This window comes from Trachinotus anak, unplaced genomic scaffold (genome assembly GCF_046630095.1).
Source record: "Trachinotus anak isolate AG129_WGS33_773 ecotype Australia unplaced genomic scaffold, CSIRO_AGI_Tana_v1 ptg000004l, whole genome shotgun sequence".
In the NCBI taxonomy this organism is placed as follows: Eukaryota; Metazoa; Chordata; class Actinopteri; order Carangiformes; family Carangidae; genus Trachinotus; species Trachinotus anak.
Genome location: NW_027273855.1, coordinates 24,854,064 through 24,880,250, shown reverse-complemented (window position 1 = coordinate 24,880,250; position 26,187 = coordinate 24,854,064). Strand labels below are relative to the sequence as shown.

The 26,187-nt window shown below is 40.3% G+C and overlaps 6 protein-coding genes across 6 annotated transcripts; all 6 read left to right on the top strand.

Annotated features, from left to right (window-relative positions):
* The first annotated feature begins 152 nt into the window (after nucleotides 1-152).
* On the top strand, nucleotides 153-7,220 carry ccn5 (cellular communication network factor 5). Its single transcript, XM_071477391.1, has 5 exons — nucleotides 153-309; nucleotides 1,296-1,512; nucleotides 2,067-2,315; nucleotides 4,461-4,705; nucleotides 5,611-7,220. Exons 1-5 carry the CDS (start codon nucleotides 247-249, stop codon nucleotides 5,896-5,898), a joined length of 1,062 nt encoding a protein of 353 aa, XP_071333492.1. The 5' UTR covers nucleotides 153-246; the 3' UTR covers nucleotides 5,899-7,220.
* A 1,934-nt stretch (nucleotides 7,221-9,154) lies between these two features.
* Nucleotides 9,155-10,414, top strand: LOC139621119 (P2Y purinoceptor 1-like). Its single transcript, XM_071477392.1, has one exon. The coding sequence runs from the start codon at nucleotides 9,286-9,288 to the stop codon at nucleotides 10,249-10,251; it is 966 nt and encodes a 321-aa protein (XP_071333493.1). The 5' UTR covers nucleotides 9,155-9,285; the 3' UTR covers nucleotides 10,252-10,414.
* Nucleotides 10,415-14,327: 3,913 nt separating this feature from the next.
* LOC139619949 (P2Y purinoceptor 1-like) lies at nucleotides 14,328-15,473 on the top strand. The gene has a single exon (XM_071475013.1). It carries the CDS (start codon nucleotides 14,328-14,330, stop codon nucleotides 15,300-15,302), a length of 975 nt encoding a protein of 324 aa, XP_071331114.1. The 3' UTR covers nucleotides 15,303-15,473.
* A 1,627-nt stretch (nucleotides 15,474-17,100) lies between these two features.
* Nucleotides 17,101-18,662, top strand: LOC139621117 (P2Y purinoceptor 1-like). The gene has a single exon (XM_071477390.1). The coding sequence runs from the start codon at nucleotides 17,549-17,551 to the stop codon at nucleotides 18,512-18,514; it is 966 nt and encodes a 321-aa protein (XP_071333491.1). The 5' UTR covers nucleotides 17,101-17,548; the 3' UTR covers nucleotides 18,515-18,662.
* Nucleotides 18,663-21,875: 3,213 nt separating this feature from the next.
* On the top strand, nucleotides 21,876-23,484 carry LOC139619948 (P2Y purinoceptor 1-like). The gene has a single exon (XM_071475012.1). The coding sequence runs from the start codon at nucleotides 22,150-22,152 to the stop codon at nucleotides 23,311-23,313; it is 1,164 nt and encodes a 387-aa protein (XP_071331113.1). The 5' UTR covers nucleotides 21,876-22,149; the 3' UTR covers nucleotides 23,314-23,484.
* A 1,043-nt stretch (nucleotides 23,485-24,527) lies between these two features.
* Nucleotides 24,528-25,529, top strand: LOC139619904 (P2Y purinoceptor 1-like). The gene has a single exon (XM_071474979.1). It carries the CDS (start codon nucleotides 24,528-24,530, stop codon nucleotides 25,527-25,529), a length of 1,002 nt encoding a protein of 333 aa, XP_071331080.1.
* The last annotated feature ends 658 nt before the right edge of the window (nucleotides 25,530-26,187 follow it).

Genomic DNA, 26,187 nt, shown 5'->3' with positions numbered 1-26,187 from the left:
GTTTGTGTATGTGTGTGTGTGAGTGTCTGGAAGTGGAAATGGGCAGCAAGGAGGAGGAATGTGAAACATTTCTGATGCTGGTCCCGTGGCTGTTTACACGGCAGTCAGCCCGTGACATCAGAGTCCAGACTTTATAAATGTCAGCAGGCGCAAGAATGAGCAGTTAGCAAACAGCTGCACTGGTCGCACCACACCGTCACGCAGGTTACTGAGACAGACTGAGCTCCATCAGCAACACCAGCCCCCATGGACCGACTGCTGTGTGACTGTGTGATCACTGTGGCTGTACTGCTGTGTGCAGCTACACAGGTGAGGCCCGCTCCTGCTTATTTACACTCGTTGCTTCTAATTGAGATGATTATTGTGTGTGTGTGTGAGAGAGACATAGAATAAGCATGAAAGTTCAAACGGTGAAGCTGATTTCCTGTTTTTTTTTTTTTCTTGGATCATTTTATTGTTGAAATGCTGCTGAGGAAATTTTCTGTACTTGGAATTACTTGAGGCAGAGTCTCAGTGTGATAAATTATAGTGATGTCATTTATTTTATGTGTGCTGGAAGACAGGCAACATCGCACACTGTCACAACGACACGCTAGCTGGACAGAAATAAGACAGCTCTGTGTAAATCCTGTCACAGTTCACTAAACCCAAGGTGATATTTTTTGTCCCACCCATAGTTACACAGTTTCACTTCATGACAGCAAAGAAAATCAGCAAATACTCTAAACTGTGGAGCTGGAACCAGTGTTTTTACTTTAAAATTGAGTTTAAAAATGAATTGATGATCAAAATGATTTGAAGTGAAGTTTCTGTAATCAATTAACAAATAGTTTCAGGCGCATATTCAAGTGAGGTCACCTTGTCAAAATCATGCTTACATAGCTCTGATGACACCAGACTGTCTGCTTATTCAAGGATGCATATTTCTCCAGTGTGACCATGTTGCTTTGTGGTTTAAAGTTGAGCAGTAAGGAAATAAAGAGTAGTGTTGTTGGAGTATATGTGTGATGGTAGGATTACCTGGCAGTGTCTTTGTGAAGAAGCCTTGAAAAGATTCTGCTGCTCTGGTTAAGTGAGACTGGGCTTGTCTAGATCTTGCCTGTGTTTTGGCTCCATCAGATAAATGTAATTGGAAACAGTGGTTTGGCCTGAAAGTGCTGGTCTCACTTTCTGAGAACACAATAACATTTTCGTTACTCTTTCACATATAAAAATGAAGTAATGAGATTAGTCATTTTAGATGATTGTGACAACTGTGATTACAATAATATCAGAGGTTTCTGGTCCCTGTGCAGGTGTTGTGCCAGCTGTGTGACAGGCCCTGCCTTTGCCCCAGTCCTGCCCCCACGTGCCCCGCAGGAGTCCCTCTGGTGCTGGATGGCTGCCGCTGCTGCCAGGTGTGTGCCAGGCAGCGAGGCGAGTCCTGCACCGAGATGTTTCCCTGCGACAGCCGGAGAGGACTGCAGTGCGACTACAGCGCCAGCTTCCCTGGAGACCCTGGAGAGTGTGTTAGTGAGTGCCTTTTCCTGACAAGCAAACAACCAGGCCCATGTCTGTGTGGGTAAGACAGAGTGGAGGACACACAGGGAGGGGCTGATAGATCCTCAGCCAGTCTGCATGAGCGGGACAAACAGAAAGTTAATGTTTAGAGCCTGCTCAGCCGAGCAGGACAGCCTGCCGGGCGGCGCTGCTCTGCCAGAGCTCCAAGACGTTTCAGCTTCTATTTCCAGGGCTGCTGTTGACACTGTTGCTCTAATGACTGCTCTTTGAGCATGATAGATTGCAGAGACAACACTCATGGATTGAAAAACAGACTCCTCAGTTTCTCAGTAGAGAGGCCTGCTCTCCCATAAAACTACATAAGCATTGGCAGGGACAGCAGCTCCTGTGTCCTCACCTCTCTCTCTCTTTGATTTTCCTCTGCTGTGTCCCTCCTGCATCCATCCACCTCCTCCCCCCATCACTCTCTCTTCACCTAAATTAATCCTTTCGCTTCCTGATTATGTTTCCAACTTCAATCTGAGGCGAAGGTGTGGTTGAGAAAACACAGCGTCTGTTTCCTACAGGTCAGCAGGAGCTGGGGTGTGAAGTCAACGGCATCACTTACCACGAGGGCCAGTCGTTTCAGCCCTCCTGTGACTCTTACTGCCACTGCAGAGGAGGAGGGGTGGTCTGTGTGCCAGCTTGTCCCCTGACTGCACGTCTTCCCACTCCGGACTGCCCCAACCCACAACACATCCGGCTACCGGGGAAATGCTGCAAGGAATGGGTGTGTGAAAACTTGGAGAACACAGTCATTCAGGATGCAATCACAGGTAAACTCCACAGGTGGATAGATAGAGGATTTTATATGATTGTTAAATCAACCCTATCATCCTCTGATGCAAGCATATAGTTATTTTTTTAAAGTACATTTCTTAGCAGCAGCAGTGAAATACAGGAGAAGTGTAATATGTGACATACGTCCCAATATCAAGGATGATGTCATCATAAGTTGATATATTATTATGACATATATACATCCTCTGCATATATGAAGATAGAAATGTATAACATATGAAATACTCATAGTACATCTTGTCACCATATATGTCAATGATATTTAATTTATATAGATAAGTTTATCAAAACAACATACATAAAAAAATCTATATATTTTTCTTATTCAATTCTCATTAATTTTGTCTATCTTCACCATTCTGGGAAAGTGGTCTCAGACCTTTGGACCCTACTGTATATATATATAAACATGTGTAATATCAACATTTATTGATAGGAGGACTTTAGGATGGATATATTTATATAGCATATGTCTACAATATAAGCAGACACGTAGATATTTGTATGGGCTAGACATATATGTCAATATATGAAATCGTGCCAATTTCCTATAGGTTTCATATCAAATTTTTATGACAGATATGTTTTTATTTTATATGTACATATATTTTCATATATTTAAATTCAGTATATTGACAAATATTACATTTGTGTATGGATTGTTAGACTTGAAAATGCACTTTTTTCACTTTCGTAGATGTGAATAAGAGTTAGATGAGATTATTTATATAACCCTCATTCCTGCACTGGTTTTGATCTTACCATCAAGCAAATGTGTGTAACTCCCAAAATGTTGAACTATTCCTTTAAATTTTATCCTGACGTCAGAGCTTTTTTTAAATTTTCCAGTGTCAGTGTGCTGGTGGCAGATCTATCTGCACATGCTGTCTGACTTCCTCAGCTTCAGTTCTTACTCACTGATGATAAGTCCATATGACAACCCAATTCCTCCTTCATTTGTATGAGCTTTGTCACTGGTGGTCATGTCTGGAAGTTTTTACTGGAGCAGTTTTGCATTAAACTGGGGTGTGTCTGGGCAAGTCCAAATATAACCCAGATTTCTTTGGAAAAGTCAAAACATATATTTTTTTTCTCCCGTCACCAAGTTTCCTAGTTTCATAATAACAACCAACCGCAGCTGTGTCACAATAAAACATATGAAGCTATGTAGGGATGACATTACTCCATTAAAAGGGGTGTGTGAGAGAAAGGGGGTGTGTTAGGGAAATGAAGCCACTCTAAAAACATCTGGAATTCCAAACACTGTCTGAGTCAAACTACATTATGGGAACAGCAAAGGAACATTTTGTTCTTGAATACAAATGCTGCCATGTCATGCCTGAAAATCAGCTGATTATTATGACTTTTACATGTTAGTCTTGGCAAGAACAAAAATTAGCTTTGGATTTTTGTTCATATAAAAATCCAAAGCATTGGACTGGAATGAAAAAAAAGAGAAAGAACAATCAGATGAGACTTTAAAGTTACTGGAAGTGATCCACTTGGGTAAGTGAGTTCAGTCATCATCTACTTTAGTTTTGAGCAGAGTCTGGTTATTGTAGTCTTGTCTACTTATCAACATGGAAATTAAGGCACTTTATAACCCCTCATCAGCATCAAAGCTAATCTGAACACACAGTGCAACCTACACTTTCTGATGTAATCATTATCTCATTTCCACTGTGAATAAACTTACAGAAATCTGTTTGGAAATCATACAAATAAACCCTCCTTTTAATTCCAGAACTTGCTTTATAGTCATAATGTTTTTAAGTTTTCGTCATTATCTGAGTACTCCAGTGATGGCTGGCTGTACATGCATGACTAGACTGCAAACAGGAACTGCAACTAGCTAATTTGGCATACTTTTGCCAAGTTGTTAGCTTTGGACAGAGCCAGGCTCGCTGTTCCCTAACTTGTGAGTGGTGTAGATCTTTTCGTCTAACTCTTGGCATGTAAGTGTATTTCCCAAAGCTATTCCTTTAAAATTGGGCCGGTAATGATCACTACTTGCCAATGAGCTTGAAATTACAACATACATGTAGGATGCAACAAGAACCATGAATGTGATTTAATTTTGCTTCTTACTTCAGTCATGGTTTAATTTGTTTTTTCTCCAGCCATGAGACCCAACAACAGGTTGTGGCCCAGTCCCCACAGGAATCACCCTCTAAACAAACTGGTCCCAGCTGCCTCCACCTGTATAGAGCAGAGCACCCAGTGGAGTGCCTGTTCTCAGAGCTGTGGGGCTGGGGTCTCCACACGAGTCTCTAACCAGAATCCTGCCTGCAAGCTACAGATGGAGACTCGACTTTGTAAAGTGCGGCCTTGCCATGCAGTTCAGCAACCGCCCAGGAAACCCAAGGTGAGCTCTACGCATGCACTACTTCCTTCTGGTGGTGAACTGACTGATTTACGACAATGTATTGTTGTATGTTATGTACGTCAGCAAATTGACAACATGCACATTTCCTAGAGGCAGAGCTACTGTAGACATAACCTAAAGTTAAACTGCTGAACACCAACAAAAAAGGGAAAAGCTAAGACAGACTTTTATTATTAAGTGTGGTGTTCTCACTACTAACTGAAAAATACCAGACCTGTAACACAACAGTAACAATTAATAGATGATTCAGCACCTCATGTTTTATGTGCAATGACACTGTCCACTGCCAATCTGCAAATTAGGGTGCATGTCAGACTTTGATGCAAGAGAACAGAGCTGAAATCCCTTCACAGACTTAATTTACCTTTATATTAAGCCTAACCATGACTTTTCTCTAACATTAACCAAGTCGCTTAACTTTAACCATGCCATAATCATATTTTTTCTTTCCCTAAGCTTAACAAAACTGGAGTTGCCATACTAAGAATTTTGACAACACATTGGACAGAAAAAGGTTATCAAATGTAATCCTGGGGTTTCCTGCGTTGTTTGGCAGCAGGGTTATAAAACACTGTTATTATAACTCTGCAGAGTATTTTCTCAGTAAAGGACTGAGTCGCTGATTTGTAGGTCAAGAGACTTCTTGGCATCAAGGTTAAAAGTAAATTCAATTTGGGTGAAAAGAGCCTAGATTACATTTGACTCAACAGCATTTCAGTTTCTGTTATCTGGCAGGATCTGCTTCAGTGAAGTACAGCCTTGGTGACATTGTTGAAAGCTTAAATAGCCTAATTTATATCTAGAAATCTAACCTGCAAATCAACAAACTATTGCATCCTAACTAGGTTTCTCTCGTCTCACCAACCTTGTGTGTGTTTTCCCAGTGGCCACAGCAGGGGCAGTGCAAGGCCAGCTACACGTCGCCAGGGCCCATTCGGCTCGTTCACCAGGGCTGCTACAGCACTCGTGCCTACCAGCTGCGGTACTGCGGACAGTGCACCGACTCTCGCTGCTGCACCCCGTACCAAACCTCCACCGCTGAGGTGACCTTCCGCTGCCCCTCTGGCAGACTGCTCCAGCGAGCTGTGATGATGATCCACTCATGCGTCTGTCACAACAACTGCCCCTACGCACCGTACAGAAACCCTGCTTTTTGGGGATACAGGCCCTGATCAGCTTGTGTGAGCGCTGCATGAGAACAGTAAGATGATCGGGGGCTGCACGGTGAGAGAAACCTTATGTATCATCAGGCGGATCCACATGGGCATCCTCTAATCCACGGACCTTGAAAGAGAAAATGATCTTTGTAGATAAAAACTGTGAGTGATTTGGGATGAATGTTGATCTTCACACATGGACAACCTCAGTATGCACTTATCCATATCTCCTTTACTCTCCTGCACCTTTGGATGCTTTTATTTTGCTGCTTTTTTTTTCCTGAATGAAAATCATTTGGCAAATCAAGCAAGTACACAAATTCTATTTTCAGTATAAAACATATTTGAAACAGAAGTGCTTTACATGAGGGAGAAAGAAGAATCTGAGAAGATCATATATAAAATAAGGGTAAATATGTGTATAACCCACAAAGTCAAACTTAGAGGAAACAAGTGGCATTTAAGATTCTTTTAAAAGATGTGCACTGAAGATATTTTCTGGGGAATTATTATGCCTGTATTCTGACAGACGCAGTGAGAGATAGAGACAGGAAGGTCAGGACAGAGAGGCGATGATATGCAGCAAAGGGCCCCAGGTCGGACCTGACCCCGGGCCGCTGCGGTAAGGACTTAGCCTTCATGGTACACGCTGTACCAGGTGAGCCACTGGGGCGCCCCCTGATTTGGCTTCTCTGACTTTCCCCCCCAGATATCAGAGAGAGCGACAGATCCTTCAAGCACAAAGGTGCCCGATCATGTACTGTCAACATTTTAAAATCCTCAACGAGACAGAGCCAATCGTGAGAAACTTAAACTGGTATCGTCTGTGATTAGTAGTTGGTGTGAAGCGATAAAAACATGGTTGATTTTTTTTGTCAGATCTTTAGTTGAAGTTGGAGTCTGATTCTTTCAATGTTCCCTAACTGTAAAAATCAGGACTGAAGTCATATTTTTTTGAGCCAATGGGCCAATTAAATCTGAGTAATTATGCATAATTGTGTCTCAGAAGACAAAGAATTTCATGGAATACAAATACAGTTTTTTTCACCAAAAAACAAATCATAACTACGAAGTGAGGACAGTTGACCACGATGTTAATTTGGTCATAAATAGAGTTTTAAAAACTAATGAATAAAGACAATGTATTTGTTTGATAGAAATTCCACAGAATGATGAATGTTGTGTTGTTCCAACTTTCAAAGTGTATGGTTTTGTTTGTGTATTTCTAGTCATTGCACTTATTTTTTCATGTTCTGTTTTGCTGTAAATAATTCTGGACAGATGTTTCTTATGTATAGTGAAAAATGTCAATATTTTACATATGTCCTGCAGTTGTACTCCTGGTTATTTTTGTGTTTTTGATTTATATTCTTTCCATTTTATTACAGTATTCACAGGATTAGGCCTATGGTTATTTTGTACATACTGTAGCTTTTTCTATGACTTTCCCAACATTTCACTTCATCATTTCTCCTTCATCACTCCTCCTGCTGATGAGCGGTTAAGAACTTGTTTGAACCAAACAGAAACACACAGCAACACACAAGTCAACTGTTTTATGCCTCCTCACCAGCGACAGCTGTGGCCAGAGGCATTATGTTTTCATGTTGTCCATCAGTCCATCCCATTCTCTTAAACATGATGTCTCAGTAACGCCTTGAGAGAGTTTTTTCAAATTTGACACAAACATTTCTTGTGCTCAAGGATGAACTGGAATTTGGTGACCAAAGGTCAGAGTTCAAGGTCATTTTGACCTCACAAAACACGTTTTTGGCCATAACTCACAAATTCATACTCTAATTATGACACAATACATAAAACTAATACCTAATAGGACAAAATAATGAAGTGATGACCTTTTATCTAAACAGTCAAAGGTCAACTTCATTGTGACATCATGATGCTGTAATGCTGAGATCTTTACCACATTTCCTGTAATTTCCCTTGTTGGTGGAGGCATGCGCCCACAAGGTGCTAATTCTAGTTCCACATGCAAATTAAACGAGTAGACCACGATAACCATTTTTCTTACATGACCATGTGACTTTGTTGGACACCAACTGGACCACATAGGAGTGCAGCAGCTGCATCACCATATCATCAGAAAAGAGAACATACTGAAGTGAGGATTGCTGGAGGGTAAATATAGCTTCTGTCAAGGGTTCAGAGTTTTAGTTTCACACATTTTGATCATTTTCAGGGGTGAGTTTCATATCAAGAAGAAATTAGAAATCTTGATTTGAAGTCTGTTTCAGACCATGCCTTGTCCATTTCTACTTTTTTATATAATCACTCAGAACTGCTTTCAAACCAGTAAACATTTTACAATTAATTTCTAATTTAATTTCTAATTTAATTAATTTATAATCTAACTTGAAAAGTAAAAAAGCTTTGTATGTGTCATCAAAATTATAGCAACTTATTCAGAGGGGAACATCTGTGTTCCCCTCTATTTATCGATCTATACGGAAAAAATTACACTACACATAAACATGATACTGTGTGTGTATTTTTAGACATTTACTTCCTGTTAAAACCATTTCTGCCATCTGCCAAACAGCTATGAAAGCTTAATATCAGTATGTGGTTGGGGCACAAAAAGAGTTAAGAGTATGACTAACTGTCTTTATTTATGTTGTTCTGTACATTCAGTTGTCAGTTTAGTAGGAACACCTATCAAAAACAAATTGAGTCTAATCCAAAAGTCCTGCAATAGATCCTCCTCATGAAGGTTATAAAGTTCAGTTTGTGTTGAAACTGTTTAAGAGAGGTGATGATTCAAGTGTTTGATCATTTTGGCAGCCTTTGAACTATATTATACAAAGATGTATAACATACAATATCAGAAGAATACCAACAGAATTATTTTAACACAGGATGTGGTAAATCTTACTCTATGTAAACCCTGCCACTAACAGATAATCTATTGTCTCTTAATAGTTTACCCACTACCAGAGTGCTTGTCCAAAATTCCCAATTGCACTTATTTCTGTAAAATCCTCTCCTTTGTATCTGAGTAATAATAAGTTAATAAGTTAATAAGTTAATAAGAGATAATGTATATTATGATTTGGCGCTGTACAAATAAAATTGAATTGAATTGAATTGAAGTTGACTATTAAGGGTATTGATAGTGTGTAAAATTACATTTATCAGTATAGAACCACTGTGGCATGACATAGATGTAGAGTATTAACATAAATCTGCCTTGTGCTTCTGAAAGCAGCCATGACACCAGCTAACTGGTGTAGTTTCCAGGAAACAGGCAGGTGCAAAAACTCAAATGTCGTCTGTAGAGATTGCAGCTTAAAACGGGAAGTCTTCTCTGAGTTACCCATCTGCTTCTGTCTGTAGATAAGAGCCACACACTCACCACGAGCAGGAACTGCTGTCCAAAAGAGAATGAACAACACATCTTGTCCTCGTGTAAGCTTTGACTTTACAGGCAGATTCCTTCCTCCTGTTTTCATCTTAGTACTCATCATTGGTCTGGTGGCTAATGGATGGGGACTGAAGTCTCTGCTGCAGAACTGGAGGAAACTGGGAAACGTCAATGTGTTTGTTCTCAACCTCGGACTTGCAGATATTTTGTATCTGCTCACACTTCCATTCTTGGTGGCCTACTACTTAAATAAGAGTACATGGATCTTTGGAGATGTGTTCTGCAAGATGACAAGATTCTGCTTCAACCTGAATTTATATGGCAGCATTGGATTCCTCACTTGTATCAGTGTGTACAGGTACCTGGCTATTGTTCATCCAATGAAAGTGTTGGGAAGAATAACTGTCACTCACTCTGTGGCTATCTCAGTCATGGTTTGGGTGTCAGTGGCTGTTCAAAGTCTTCCAGACATGTTCTACACCAAGACATATAGAAACAAGCCTGGGAAATGCTATGATACCACCCACAAGACCTATGTTGAGGATTACCTGAAATACAGCCTCGGACGGACACTGACTGGGTTTTGTATCCCACTCCTCATCACACTGGGCTGCTACGGACATGTGATTGTCGTTCTCTGCTCCAAAAATACCACTGACAAGGTACTGAAACAGAAATGCTTGAAGTTGCTGTTTATTTTAATCCTTCTCTTCTCTGTTTGTTACATCCCATTTCATTTATTAAAGAACCTAAACCTCTGGTCAAGAGCTCTGGACAAAAAGAAGATATGCCATGAATGGTCTAATGGAGTTTACATTGCTCATCAGATAAGTCGTGGCCTTGTGTGTCTGAACAGTGCTCTCAACCCTCTGGTTTACCTCCATGGAAATAATGATATTACTGCTCAGCTCAGACAGCTGCTGCAGCGAGCTCGTCAGGCTGTCATGCGCCAGTCCATCACCCCTAGTCAAATTCCCCTGGTGTAAAGTATCTTATACTGTATGTAAATGAACAATTGCATCATCTGTATTGTATTGTATTATATCATCTGCCATGATATAACATAATTATTGTACTGGCTCTATATTGCTGTTAATATGGTTAAAAAAACTGCTCATGCTCATATTAAAAAAGAAAAATTCACTCAAACGGTTGTGACAGTGCATCTGTTTGTTCTGAGGTTTGCAGAGTAGGACCACATATCGTGGTTGTGGTGGGGAGGCTTAGTGCTGTGCAGGATCTGTTGTTTATTTAAAATAGTTGACTGAATCACAGGCACATGTACATGGGACAGGAAGCTGAAGTGAAAGTTTAAACACAGAACAACAAAGTGCTGTCACTGTACAGTGATGATAATAATGTCGACATGGCAACTCCTCTGATTTTAGATGTTTCATTTTCCTGTTGCCTGATGTGTTCTACCTGCAAAGTAGTGCTGTCTGTGGCAATGGTGAGGTTGCAACTGCACAAAAATCACTGAATACCCAATACACTATGTCAGTGGTGGAAAACAAAATGAAGAAAAATAATATACAGATTGATTTGGGCAATAACAGAATGAGTGCAGATTCATGTGTCAGTATTTGTACTGGTATTTATTGTATAACCCAAGTCAAGCACAATGTGCCTTTCAAAGACATATTAGAGATCCCTCCATTTCCAAATGTGGTGATTTTTAATGTCCAAAAACAGTAATAGCTTTGATTAAGTCTGGGTTGAGGAAACAACAACCTGCTGGCTGATTAAGCGATTGAAACCACACTGGATGACTGCTTATTTCCTCAAAAGTTCACCATTTGAGGATTTAAAGTTTACACATGGTGGAAGTAGCACTCAGATACTTTACTCCCCTGTTGAGTATTTGTTCTGTAGTGGTGATATGGAGTTTTTCACAAGTGTGTCCTCATTTTGCTTAACCTGTCCACATGCAAGGTGATGCACAAAGGTGGGTGACGCAATACACGTCACCATGAAACAAACCAGGCTAGTTAAATATAGGTCGAGCCAGCCAGGAAGTTGGGCTTTGAGATCTTCACTCGTAGAGGCAACTGAGAAACAAATTCAAATTCACTGATGTGATTACAAATCAGAAAAAGGTTTGGTAAAGACATTAGATTTTAATCAATAATACAGCAGCAAATGACAATTTTCTATGCGATGATATAGTGGAGTAATGGGACCCTGACCAGAGAGCAAAGTCACAGCCTGTCTGTGTCAGATTACACCATAATCTGAGTTAGTTACCCTGGATTGTGGCGTGCTTTGATTGTTAGTGCGTGGGAGGCCTTCCTGTTTAGCAGTTGGTCTTCTCGACCTTTATAAACTCATAGGGACCGCCGACACGCAAGATGTGACTGCAGCACACGGCGTTCAGGTGAGAGCCCCCTTCCGGAGTGTCCTCCACAGAAAAAACTAGTTTTTGTCTTTAAAAAAAGTCTCTGACAAAGACAGAGATGAGACCACAGCACAGGTGGACTGGCCTGGTCATGAGGATCACCGGCTCAAGTCCTGGTCGACCAGTGGACCGTTAAAACATCCATATCTGTCAGTGTCTGTTATTCGTCCAAGTCACAGCAGACAAGTCAATGGCTGAATTCCAGTTCAAGCACGGAGCCGATACTGGTCGGGCTTTACCGAGATGGAGAACCCTACGAGTGGCTGAAGGGCTCCAGCTTGACGCAGAAATGGCTTTTCTTCTCTTTAATATGTGAGTAACTTGGCTATAAAATGTTACACATCTGTTTTCATTACTGACCGCTGACAAGGTTAGCTAGCTTGCTCGGCAAATGTTGCTATCGCTAGCTGGCTAACTGTGCGCTTTGCGGTGTAGCATAACACAGCAGTGCTAGCATGGGCGAACGTCTGTCTCTGGATTGTTGGTTTTTTTTGTTGGCTCTCCTGTATCCAAGGTCTCTTTAGTCTGTTGTGCTTCAGAGGCCTCAACTACGAAGCAAGATTTGAGATTATCGAGGTAACTTCAGGTTTAACTCTGGGTTTTCAGTTTCAGGAAGGTGGTTGACTTGTCACCGGGGTAAATCATCCTGGTAACGTACGATAAACTCCTCATCCGCTCCGGAACAATTGAACTAAATCAGATAAATCAGATCGAAACCTGTATTAGAAAGAGTTTACAAAAAGTCATAAATGATAAAGAGCAGTAGACATTTTTATAGATCAGGGGAATCGTTTTGTTTTTGGACCTTGCATGTGTCCACTCTGGTTTTAAAACACAGCTGTTACCAAAAAGAGGAAAGTTTATCACTAAATAACTACATAATAACTATTATAGCTTCATTTGAACTGAGTAAAGACTCTTTTCTCAGACAGGACTCCCAACAGTGTTGATGCTTTTACTGTCCTTAATCACAGCAGCTCTGAATAACATGAGGAGAGACTTACAGAACTGGAAATAAATAAATATTAGAAATAATGTGAAATATTTCAAATATTCAGAAGCAGGAACAGTCTGACATTAACTTTTTTTTACCTGCTTCACAGGCATGTTAATAATAGTTTGTTCACCATTAGACAAAAGAGCAAAAATACTCAGTCATAATTAATGCACTTATTTATAACATATCCTGAGTCTGACTTTAATAACTGGTAAGTATTTATAGTGTTTCTTTTTTATTGGCGTCATGTGATCATATTGATTAGATTTCAACTTGTTGAATGTCACGTTTGGATGTTGCTGCAAATGAAGTTAAGGTGGATTAAGGTGCAAGGAAGAGATGCACAGAAGGAGGAACCGAGGAAACATCTGTCATCTGCTTACCCAGCAGACTAGATATGATGATAGTTCTGCTTGCATCACCCTCTCAGACACACACACACCCACACCCACACACACACATATAAAGAAAGCCATGTTGAACCACCACAGACATCTCTTTCACTTTCTGTGCTCACAACATTTGAGCTTTGCAGTAAAACCTTGACTATGATACCACCTTCTGGCCAAGTTTTAAATTGACTTCACTATGACTGCAAAACATCAAAAATAAACTTGGCAGCTTGACTATTACCTATCTAACAATTTATTTTTTTTGTGTAATAAGAATTGCAGCTTCACAGGGCCAACAGAGTGGCAGCAGACTCTTACCTTGTTTTGTAGTTCCTTATTTAGACATGAGACATAATTTATACCTGCCCTAAACAACTTTAAAAAAAGCTCTGTACAATGTTTTTAAAAAGCCTGTACAAGTCTTTAGCTTCACATCTCTCCTGCACAGGTGTTTGATGTGTATGCATACAGGCACTTTAAGTACACAGCAAATGTTTGAGTTTGCATAAGCCGTCTGCTTTAATTAATGGTATTAGTTTTATTTTTGTGAAACAGTGGACCATAAAAGACTGTTAATAATGATGAAAATAAATATTTTCTGTTGAATATGTAGAAAATTGTGTTTTTGCATGTAAAACCTTTCGGATTAATGAAAGAATCATTTTACCAAATCTGTAATTCTCAGATTGCTTAGAAAATCATGGCAAGTGTGGCAGGAACTCTACCACCAGAGGGAGACTCACTCTCATTCATGTGAATGATGAGGCATGTGTCACCCAAACATCATACACCTGTACATTGTGTATTCAAACTGAAGTCACATGAGGAGTTTTTCTTTCTCTGACTGGTGAAATCTGATGTTTTTGCATCCCAGATGATGATTAAAGACATTAAAACATGACTTTATAGGTAAAATGAGTCATCTTGCACAGAAGAGGTGTGGAGTAACTGCATCACAACTGAGCTGAACTGACGGGGGTGAATTATATATTTCTCTTATTTCCAGATAAGGTGCAATGTAGCACAAAATGTTGAGTGTTTATAACAATGAAAAATATAAATAAGAAAAAGTATGAACCAGCAAACCAAGAGTGGTGGTTGTGCAATAGTAGGTAACAAGATTAACACTGTTTTTTCTGTCACCTCAAATTTGCATTTGAGACAAACTTTAAACAGGAAATCATCTTTGAATGATCTTAATACGTCATGTTTTCTCTCACCACTCATAAGCCACACTCAGAGGTAAGAATTCGTACTAACTTATTTTCAGAAGACAGAATGAATAAAACCTGTGCTAAAATCAGCATTAGCTACGAACACAGATTCCTGCCTTCTGTTTTCATCTTAGTATTCATCATTGGTCTGGTGGCTAATGGATGGGGACTGAAGTCTCTGCTACAAAACTGGAAGAAACTAAAGATCATCAATGTGTTTGTTCTGAACCTCGGACTTGCAGATATTTTGTATCTGCTCACACTTCCATTCTTGGTGGCCTACTACTTAAATAAGAGTACATGGATCTTTGGAGATGTGTTCTGCAAGATGACAAGATTCTGCTTCAACCTGAATTTATATGGCAGCATTGGATTCCTCACTTGTATCAGTGTGTACAGGTACCTGGCTATTGTTCATCCAATGAAAGTTATGGGAAGATTAACTGTCACTCACTCTGTGGCTATCTCAGTCATGGTTTGGGTGTTGGTGGGTGTTCAAAGTCTTCCAGACATATTCTACATCAAAACCAAAAAGACGGTTGCAAAATGCTATCATACCACCACTGCAGCCTATGTTGAGGATTACCTGAAATACAGCCTTGGACGGACACTGACTGGGTTTTGTATCCCACTCCTCATCACACTGGGCTGCTATGGACATGTGATCGTTGTTCTCTGCCGCAAAAATCCCACTCACAAGGAACTGAAACAAAGAAGCTTGAAGTTGTTGTTCATCTTGATTCTTCTCTTCTCTGTTTGTTACATCCCCCACCATGTATTGAAGAACCTCAACCTGTGGTCAAGAGTTTTGTTAAATCAGAAAAAATGCCGTGAATGGTCTAATGGAGTTTACATTGCTCATCAGATAAGTCGTGGCCTTGTGTGTCTGAACAGTGCTCTCAACCCTCTGGTTTACCTCCATGTGAATGAAGAAATTCCTGCTCAGCTCAGACAGCTGCTGCAGCGAGCTCGTCAGATGTTCAACCGTTTGTTTCTGTCTAACTTTCTGCCTGTGGCACAAACTGCAGACCAAGTTTAACAAGAGTTAAATATGAGTATTAATGGTTTCATAACAAATATCTTGCAAGTTTGCCATGCAGCTGTCCATCACAGCTAGTGTTGTGTAATGTGAACAAATTTGTATTTCTTATAATTGTTGCATTAATGTGTTTGTCATGATGCTGTTGCTACATGTGGTCAAGCCTTCAAAATAAACAGGAACTTAAGATAATGCCACAGCTATGGATGTCTCACTGTTTGTTGAGTGATAAGAAGGATGTACTATTGCTGGGGTGAGGGTGGGGGCCATATCTATTAATTTAAAACAGGAACTTGTGAGAGAAATGTAATTGTCTTTTTAATACACTGTAAACAGGGTTATCATTGTGTTAGCTTCACTGACTTCAACAAGCCTGCATCAGCTGCAAATCCCTAATGAGATGTGATTGCTGACGAAATTATGGACAAATATTAAAAAAAAAAAAAAAAAAAAACACGATTCAAATCCCTCAAAAAAATAGGACAGACTTTCAATGATCAGGCTGAACACTGAAGTCGCACTTGTACCGGCTGATTGCCCTCAGTTGTTTCATATACTAATAACATCCAGTCATCTTTAGTGCAATAGTGTGGCTCACTGAAATGTTTTTAATAGTTTTAAGCAACAGTTGAGCTCTGCCACAGAGGCACAAGATACATTAGGCTTTGGACACAGACAATAGTTCCAGTTGCCCCGGCGCCGCGGATGCTGCCTCGGTGTGTTGGTGCGCACTTTTTTGCCTTATTTTCTTTGTAAATTCAGTTTCTGCCTTGGTTTCCGGAGCTCTTTCACCAGAGAAGAGCTCATTAACATCAGAGAAACAACTCCAGAGGATTTTTTCCACCTTTCTCGACTCACCTGTGGAATTATTGGACATTTTGGTCAGAGGTCACTGACCGTTGCTCTCGCAGTGAAACGAGAAAACGCGCCGGTGCGCTTGCGCGTCTCCGCCGGCGCGGACTCCGCACACCGCTCCCAGGTATCTTTCTCTCCAAGGTGCGTTCACTGCCCAACAAACTGGATGAACTTCAGTTACTGGTGCAGAAGAACAGAGACTTTTCTTCATCTTCCGTCCTGTGCTTCACAGAGACGTGGCTGTGTGGATCGATCCGGACTCTGCGCTGGAGCTGACCGGCTTCCAGCTCTTCAGAGCGGATCGCGACACAGAGCTGTCCGGCAGAACGAAAGGTGGAGGAATGTGTTTTTATGCTAACAGTGGCTGGTGCAGAGACGTGACAGTGATCCTGCAGCACTGTCTCCTGACCTGGAGACTTTCATCATAAACTGCAGGCCCTTCTACTCCCCCCGTGAGTTCACCTCATTCATCCTGGTCGGTGTTTCCATCCCACCACAGGCCACAGCAGATACTGTGTGTGGAGCGGACCAACCCGGACTCCTTAGTTATTGTCCTTGGTGACTTTAACAAAGGTAACCTCAGCCACGAACTGCCCAAATACAGACAGTTTGTTAATTGCCCGACCAGAGAGGGGAACACTCTGGACCACTGTTACACCACAATCAGTGGTGCTTATCCCGCCGTCCCCCGGGCTGCACTGGGCCACTCTGACCATGTCATGGTCCACCTGATTCCCACATACAGGCAGAAACTAAAACTGTGTAAACCTGTTGTTTACAAGAGCCTCCAAGAACCTCCAAGAACCTCTAACTGCACCAATCACCAGAACAAATTCCTTGTATGTGAAACATACTTGGCAATAAAACTGATTCTGATTCTGATTCTGATTCTGATTCTGATAGGCTGCTTTTAATATCGATCGTTCCCTAACCACACAGCTGCTCCTACAAGTTTGTCATGCAGCTGTCCGTCTCAGCTTGTGTTATACAGTGTGAATGCATTTGTTAGTCATCATTGTAATTGTTGAATTCTTCATGTTTGTCATGATGCTGTTGCAACATGCTGTCAAATCTTCCAAAGAAACAAGAAATGCAGTAATGTAATGAGCATGGCCTGAACACTGAAGTTGAGCTCATACTGGGTGACCGGTATCAGTTGTTGACATCAGTGGCAGCAGTGTGGCTAAAGGAACACATATTTTCTAACAGTTGTATGTTTTCACACGATTAATCTCTGAGTGATTTAAATTCAAGAGAATTTTTACCAGGAAGTGGTTCAAGAACGAAACCTACAAAATTTACTCTCACTTCTCATATATCATGTTGCTTTCACAAAAACACCAGCACACGCACTAAGAGAAAGACTTGTTCTAACTGCTTTTCAGAAGAGAATGAACAACACATCTTGTCCTCGTGTCAGCTTTGACTTTACAGGCAGATTCCTTCCTCCTGTTTTCATCTTAGTATTCATCATTGGTCTGGTGGCTAACGGATGGGGACTGAAGTCTCTGCTGCAGAACTGGAGGAAACTAAAGATCATCAATGTGTTTGTTCTCAACCTCGGACTTGCAGATATTTTGTATCTGCTCACACTTCCATTCTTGGTGGCCTACTACTTAAATAAGAGTACATGGATCTTTGGAGATGTGTTCTGCAAGATAACAAGATTCTGCTTCAACCTGAATTTATATGGCAGCATTGGATTCCTCACTTGTATCAGTGTGTACAGGTACCTGGCTATTGTTCATCCAGTCAGAGTGATGGGAAGATTAACTGTCACTCACTCTGTGGCTATCTCAGTCATAGTTTGGCTGTCAGTGGCTGTTCAAAGTCTTCCAGACATGTTCTACACCAAGACATATAGAAACAAGCCTGGGAAATGCTATCATACCACCCACAAGACCTATGTTGAGGATTACTTGAAATACAGCCTCGGATGGACACTGACTGGGTTTTGTATCCCACTCCTCATCACACTGGGCTGCTATGGACACATAGCCTTAGTTTTATGGACAATGAAGAGAACTGACAAGGTACAAAAACAGAGAAGTTTGAAGTTGTTGTTTCTTTTGATCCTTCTCTTCTCTGTTTGTTACATCCCCTATCATGTATTCAAGAACCTCAACCTGTGGTCAAGAGCTCTGGACAAAAAGAAGATATGCCATGAATGGTCTAATGGAGTTTACATTGCTCATCAGATAAGTCGTGGCCTTGTGTGTCTGAACAGTGCTCTCAACCCTCTGGTTTACCTCCATGTGAATGAAGAAAGTCCTGCTCAGCTCAGACAGCTGCTGCAGCGAGCTCGTCAGGCTGTTGTCCGCCTGTCCATCACCCCTAGTCAAATTCCCCTGGTGTAAAGTATCTTATACTGTATGTAAATGAAAATGAACAATTGCATCATCTGTATTGTATTGTATTATATCATCTGCCATGATATAACATAATTATTGTACTGGCTCTATATTGCTGTTAATATGGTTAAAAAAACTGCTCATGCTCATATTGAAAAAGAAAAATTCACTCAAACGGTTGTGACAGTGCATCTGTTTGTTCTCAGGTTTGCAGAGTAGGACCACATATCGTGGTTGTGGTGGGGAGGCTTAGTGCTGTGCAGGATCTGTTGTTTATTTAAAATAGTTGACTGAATCACAGGCACATGTATAGGGGACAGGAAGCTGAAGTGAAAGTTTAAACACAGAACAACAAAGTGCTGTCACTGTACAGTGATGATAATAATGTCGACATGGCAACTCCTCTGACTTTAGATGTTTCATTTTCCTGTTGCCTGATGTGTTCTACCTGCAAAGTAGTGCTGTCTGTGGCAATGGTGAGGTTGCAACAAACTGCACAAAAATCACTGAATACCCAATACACTATGTCAGTGGTGGAAAACAAAATGAAGAAAAATAATATACAGATTGATTTGGGCAATAACAGAATGAGTGCAGATTCATGTGTCAGCATTTGTACTGGTATTTATTGTATAACCCAAGTCAAGCACAATGTGCCTTTCAAAGACATATTAGAGATCCCTCCATTTCCAAATGTGGTGATTTTTAATGTCCAAAAACAGTAATAGCTTTGATTAAGTCTGGGTTGAGGAAACAACAACCTGCTGGCTGATTAAGCGATTGAAACCACACTGGATGACTGCTTATTTCCTCAAAAGTTCACCATTTGAGGATTTAAAGTTTACACATGGTGGAAGTAGCACTCAGATACTTTACTCCCCTGTTGAGTATTTGTTCTGTAGTGGTGATATGGAGTTTTTCACAAGTGTGTCCTCATTTTGCTTAACCTGTCCACATGCAAGGTGATGCACAAAGGTGGGTGACGCAATACACGTCACCATGAAACAAACCAGGCTAGTTAAATATAGGTCGAGCCAGCCAGGAAGTTGGGCTTTGAGATCTTCACTCGTAGAGGCAACTGAGAAACAAATTCAAATTCACTGATGTGATTACAAATCAGAAAAAGGTTTGGTAAAGACATTAGATTTTAAACAATAATACAGCAGCAAACGACAATTTTCTATGTGAAGATATAGTGGAGTAATGGGACCCTGACCAGAGAGCAAAGTCACAGCCTGTCTGTGTCAGATTACACCATAATCTGAGTTAGTTACCCTGGATTGTGGCGTGCTTTGATTGTTAGTGCGTGGGAGGCCTTCCTGTTTAGCAGTTGGTCTTCTCGACCTTTATAAACTCATAGGGACCGCCGACACGCAAGATGTGACTGCAGCACACGGCGTTCAGGTGAGAGCCCCCTTCCGGAGTGTCCTCCACGGAAAAAACTAGTTTTTGTCTTTAAAAAAAGTCTCTGACAAAGACAGAGATGAGACCACAGCACAGGTGGACTGGCCTGGTCATGAGGATCACCGGCTCAAGTCCTGGTCGACCAGTGGACCGTTAAAACATCCATATCTGTCAGTGTCTGTTATTCGTCCAAGTCACAGCGGACAAGTCAATGGCTGAATTCCAGTTCAAGCACGGAGCCAATAAAGGTGGTTGACTTGTCCCCGGGGTAAATCACCATGGTAACGTACAATAAACTCCTCATCCGCTCCGGAACAATTGAACCAAATCAGATAAATCAGATCGAAACCTGTATAAAAAAAGAGTTTACAAAAAGTCATAAATGATAAAGAGCAGTAGACATTTTTATAGATCAGGGGAATTGTTTTGTTTTTGGACCTTGCATGTGTCCACTCTGGTTTTAAAACACAGCTGTTACCAAAAAGAGGAAAGTTTATCACTAAATAACTACATAATAACTATTATAGCTTCATTTGAACTGAGTAAAGACTCTTTTCTCAGACAGGACTCCCAACAGTGTTGATGCTTTTACTGTCCTTAATCACAGTAGCTCTGAATAACATGAGGAGAGACTTACAGAACTGGAAATAAATAAATATTAGAAATAATGTGAAATATTTCAAATATTTCGCATTGTTATAAATGCATATTTCAGTCAGATTGACATCAGATATGAACAACTTCTCTCTGTGTTGACAGCAGAAACAGTCTGACATTAACTTTTTTTTACCTGCTTCACAGGCATGTTAATAGTAGTTTGTTCACCATTAGACAAAAGAGCGAAAATACTCAGTCATAATTAATGCACTTATTTATAACATATCCTGAGTCTGACTTTAATAACTGGTAAGTATTTATAGTGTTTCTTTTTTATTGGCGTCATGTTATCATATTGTTTCGATTTCAACTTGTTGAATGTCACGTTTGGATGTTGCTGCAAATGAAGTTACTGAGGATTAAGGTGCAAGGAAGAGATGCACAGAAGGAGGAACCGAGGAAACATCTGTCATCTGCTTACCCAGCAGACTAGATATGATGATAGTTCTGCTTGCATCACCCTCTCAGACACACACACACCCACACCCACACACACACATATAAAGAAAGCCATGTTGAACCACCACAGACATCTCTTTCACTTTCTGTGCTCACAACATTTGAGCTTTGCAGTAAAACCTTGACTATGATACCACCTTTGGCCAAGTTTTAAATTGACTTCACTATGACTGCAAAACATCAAAAATAAACTTGGCAGCTTGACTATTACCTATCTAACAATTTATTTTTCTTGTGTAATAAGAATTGCACCTTCACAGGGCCAACAGAGTGGCAGCAGACTCTTACCTTGTTTTGTAGTTCCTTATTTAGACATGAGACATAATTTATACCTGCCCTAAACAACTTTAAAAAAAGCTCTATATAATGTTTTTAAAAAGCCTGTACAAGTCTTTAGCTTCACATCTCTCCTGCACAGTTGTTTGATGTGTATGCATACAGGCACTTTAAGTACACAGCAAATGTTTGAGTTTGCATAAGCAGTCTGCTTTAATTAATGGTATTAGTTTTATTTTTGTGAAACAGTGGACCATAAAAGACTGTTAATAATGATGAAAATAAATATTTTCTGTTGAATATGTAGAAAATTGTGTTTTTGCATGTAAAACCTTTCGGATTAATGAAAGAATCATTTTACCAAATCTGTAATTCTCAGATTGCTTAGAAAATCATGGCAAGTGTGGCAGGAACTCTACCACCAGAGGGAGACTCACTCTCATTCATGTGAATGATGAGGCATGTGTCACCCAAACATCATACACCTGTACATTGTGTATTCAAACTGTAGTCACATGAGGAGTTTTTCTTTCTCTGACTGGTGAAATCTGATGTTTTTGCATCCCAGATGATGATTAAAGACATTAAAACATGACTTTATAGGTAAAATGAGTCATCTTGCACAGGAGAGGTGTGGAGTAACTGCATCACAACTGAGCTGAACTGACGGGGGTGAATTATATATTTCTCTTATTTCCAGATAAGGTGCAATGTAGCACAAAATGTTGAGTGTTTATAACAATGAAAAATATAAATAAGAAAAAGCATGAACCAGCAAACCAAGGACCAGACCCAATTCATGGTGCTTTTCAAATAATGAGTTGTGGTTGAGCAATAGTAGGAAAATGAGCAAAGCTTCCATGTGTAGAGATGCACACTGGTTTTCTGTCACCTCAAATTTGCATTTGAGACAACAGTGGTTTAAACAGGAAATCATCTTAGAAAAAATAGTAGGTCATGTTTTCTATCACCGCTCATATGTCACATCATACCCAGAGGAAAGAATTCATACTGACTTCTTTTCAGAAGACAGAATGAATAAAACCTGTGCTAAAATCAGCATTAGCTTCGAACACAGATTCCTGCCTTCTGTTTTCATCTTAGTATTCATCATTGGTCTGGTGGCTAATGGATGGGGACTGAAGTCTCTGCTGCAGAAATGGAAGAAACTGGGGAACGTCAATGTGTTTGTTCTGAACCTTGGACTTGCAAATATTTTGTATCTGCCCGTGCTCCCATTCTTGGTTGTCTACTACTTAAAGAAGAGTACATGGATCTTTGGAGATGTGTTCTGCAAGATAACAAGATTCTGCTTCAACCTGAATTTATATGGCAGCATTGGATTCCTCACTTGTATAAGTGTGTACAGGTACCTGGCTATTGTTCATCCAATGAAAGTGTTGGGAAGAATAACTGTCACTCACTCTGTGGCTATCTCAGTCATGGTTTGGGTGTTGGTGGGTGTTCAAAGTCTTCCAGACATATTCTACATCAAAACCAAAAAGAAGGTTGCAAAATGCTATCATACCACCACTGCAGCCTATGTTGAGGATTACCTGAAATACAGCCTCGGATGGACACTGACTGGGTTTTGTATCCCACTCCTCATCACACTGGGCTGCTATGGACATGTGATCGCTGTTCTCTGCCGCAAAAATCCCACTCACAAGGAACTGAAACAAAGAAGCTTGAAGTTGTTGTTCATCTTGATCCTTCTCTTCTCTGTTTGTTACATCCCCTATCATATATTCAAGAACCTCACCCTCTGGTCAAGAGTTTTGTTAAATCAGAAAAAATGCCGTGAATGGTCTAACGGAGTTTACATTGCTCATCAGATAAGTCGTGGCCTTGTGTGTCTGAACAGTGCTCTCAACCCTCTGGTTTACCTCCATGTGAATGAAGAAATTCCTGCTCAGCTCAGACAGCTGCTGCAGCGAGCTCGTCAGATGTTCAACCGTTTGTTTCTGTCTAACTTTCTGCCTGTGGCACAAACTGCAGACCAAGTTTAACAAGAGTTAAATATGAGTATTAATGGTTTCATAACAAATATCTTGCAAGTTTGCCATGCAGCTGTCCATCACAGCTAGTGTTGTGTAATGTGAACAAATTTGTATTTCTTATAATTGTTGCATTAATGTGTTTGTCATGATGCTGTTGCTACATGTGGTCAAGCCTTCAAAATAAACAGGAACTTAAGATAATGCCACAGCTATGGATGTCTCACTGTTTGTTGAGTGATAAGAAGGATGTACTATTGCTGGGGTGAGGGTGGGGGCCATATCTATTAATTTAAAACAGGAACTTGTGAGAGAAATGTAATTGTCCTCTTAATACACTGTAAACAGGGTTATCATTGTGTTAGCTTCACTGACTTCAACAAGCCTGCATCAGCTGCAAATCCCTAATGAGATGTGATTGCTGACGAAATTATGGACAAATATTTAAAAAAAAAAAAAAACCACGATTCAAATCCCTCAAAAAAATAGGACAGACTTTCAATGATCAGGCTGAACACTGAAGTTGCACTTGTACCGGCTGATTGCCCTCAGTTGTTTCATATACTAATAACATCCAGTCATCTTTAGTGCAATAGTGTGGCTCACTGAAATGTTTTTAATAGTTTTAAGCAACAGTTGAGCTCTGCCACAGAGGCACAAGATACATTAGGCTTTGGACACAGACAATAGGCTGCTCGCTTGTGGGATACATTCACTGTTGGTTTTTGTCTTTTGAAAGGATTTGTTAACAATAAGACAAATGTCATCAGCCTTATCCTCTTATGGACATGATCAGTATTCAGAGACTGGACAGTCTTCTCATTCACTTGTAGTTTTGTTTAATTAAGTCTATTGAGACTTGTGACCTGATTCAATCCCTAAAATATCAAAACAGCTCTTTACAATCCAGAGTTAAAAACTGTAACTGACGTGTGACCTCTGACTCAGTTTTTTTCTGTGTATTTACATAGAACAAGAAAGCATTATTTACACCTTTGAAGACGGTATGATCAGTTGCATCCTGTCTTAAATACCAAGTCACATCTTAAACCTCGAGTTATTTGCACCCCCACCCTCTGAGATAGTGCGTGTACATTTTCCGTTTACTCCAACGCAAAGAAGGTTTTGAAAAAAAAGTATTGATCAGGAAGCTTCAGTTACTTTAGACATTCAAATTATCATTGCATGTGTGATAAACCCCTAAACTGTAGACTTTATCTGACAGAATGAATACATCTTGTCCTCATGTCAGCTTTGACTTTAAAGGCAGATTCCTTCCTCCTGTTTTCATCTTAGTATTCATCATTGGTCTGGTGACTAACGGATGGGGACTGAAGTCTCTGCTGCAGAACTGGAGGAAACTAAACATCATCAATGTGTTTGTTCTCAACCTCGGACTTGCAGATATTTTGTATCTGCTCACACTTCCATTCTTGGTGGCCTACTACTTAAAGAAGAGTACATGGATCTTTGGAGATGTGTTCTGCAAGATAACAAGATTCTGCTTCAACCTGAATTTATATGGCAGCAATGGATTCCTCACTTGTATCAGTGTGTACAGGTACCTGGCTATTGTTCATCCAGTCAGAGTGATGGGAAGAATAACTGTCACTTACTCTGTGGCTATCTCAGTCATGGTTTGGGTGTCAGTGGCTGTTCAAAGTCTTCCAGACATGTTCTACACCAAGACATATAGAAACAAGCCTGGGAAATGCTACGATACCACCAATAAGACCTATGTTGAGGATTACATGAAATACAGCCTCGGATGGACACTGACTGGGTTTTGTATCCCACTCCTCATCACACTGGGCTGCTATGGACATGTGATTGTCGTTCTCTGCCGCAAAAATCCCACTCACAAGGAACTGAAACAAAGAAGCTTGAAGTTGTTGTTCATCTTGATTCTTCTCTTCTCTGTTTGTTACATCACCCATCATGTATTCAAGAACCTCAACCTGTGGTCAAGAGTTCTGGACAAACACAAGATATGCACTGAATGGTCTAATGGAGTTTACATTGCTCATCAGATAAGTCGTGGCCTTGTGTGTCTGAACAGTGCTCTCAACCCTCTGGTTTACCTCCATGTGAATGAAGAAATTCCTGCTCAGCTCAGACAGCTGCTGCAGCGAGCTCGTCAGATGTTCAACCGTTTGTTTCTGTATAACTCTGACTCTGAGCCTGTGGCACAAACTGCAGACCAAGTTCAACAAGAGTTGAGCTTTTAATATTAATAGTTCCATAACAAATAGCTTAAACAGCTGCTCCAACAAGGTTGTCATTCTTGTAAGTGTTGCATTATTTCTGTTTGTCATGATGATGTTACTACATATTGTCAATTATTCCAAAGAATCTGGAAATTCAATAATGTAACCAGCATGAAAAATGTGTCATGACCAACCTGTTTCACTCAACATTAACACGTGAAAGTGACTACTGAGTATTTGCCTTTGAGATGGATTAAAAGATAATTCTGGTTTATACCAGCCTGAGTTTTATTTTCATAGTTTTTGCCACCATTTGATAACACAGTTGCTGAGATCTGGGAACTTGAGGACATCACCACAACAAAGTTCATCCGAGCAATAAAGACAAGCATCCAAACAATCAGATAAGTTGTAACCAAGCGAACGGTTTAGGTATTTTAAACCAATTTATCTGGAGGTAAAAACACAAGTGAGTGCACATTAAATATCTATACAGGAAAAAAGCGCACACACAACAACAGTAAGTATGATAGATCAAATATGAACCAGACAACCAGTCTGTAAACTGTGATAGATATTTACAATTTTAAAGCTTGCTTTTGTTTTCTCTTGAGTTTATTTGGCTATCCTTGGGTCTTACTTAAACTTGATTCTATCTTTGCATCTCTAATGATTGCCA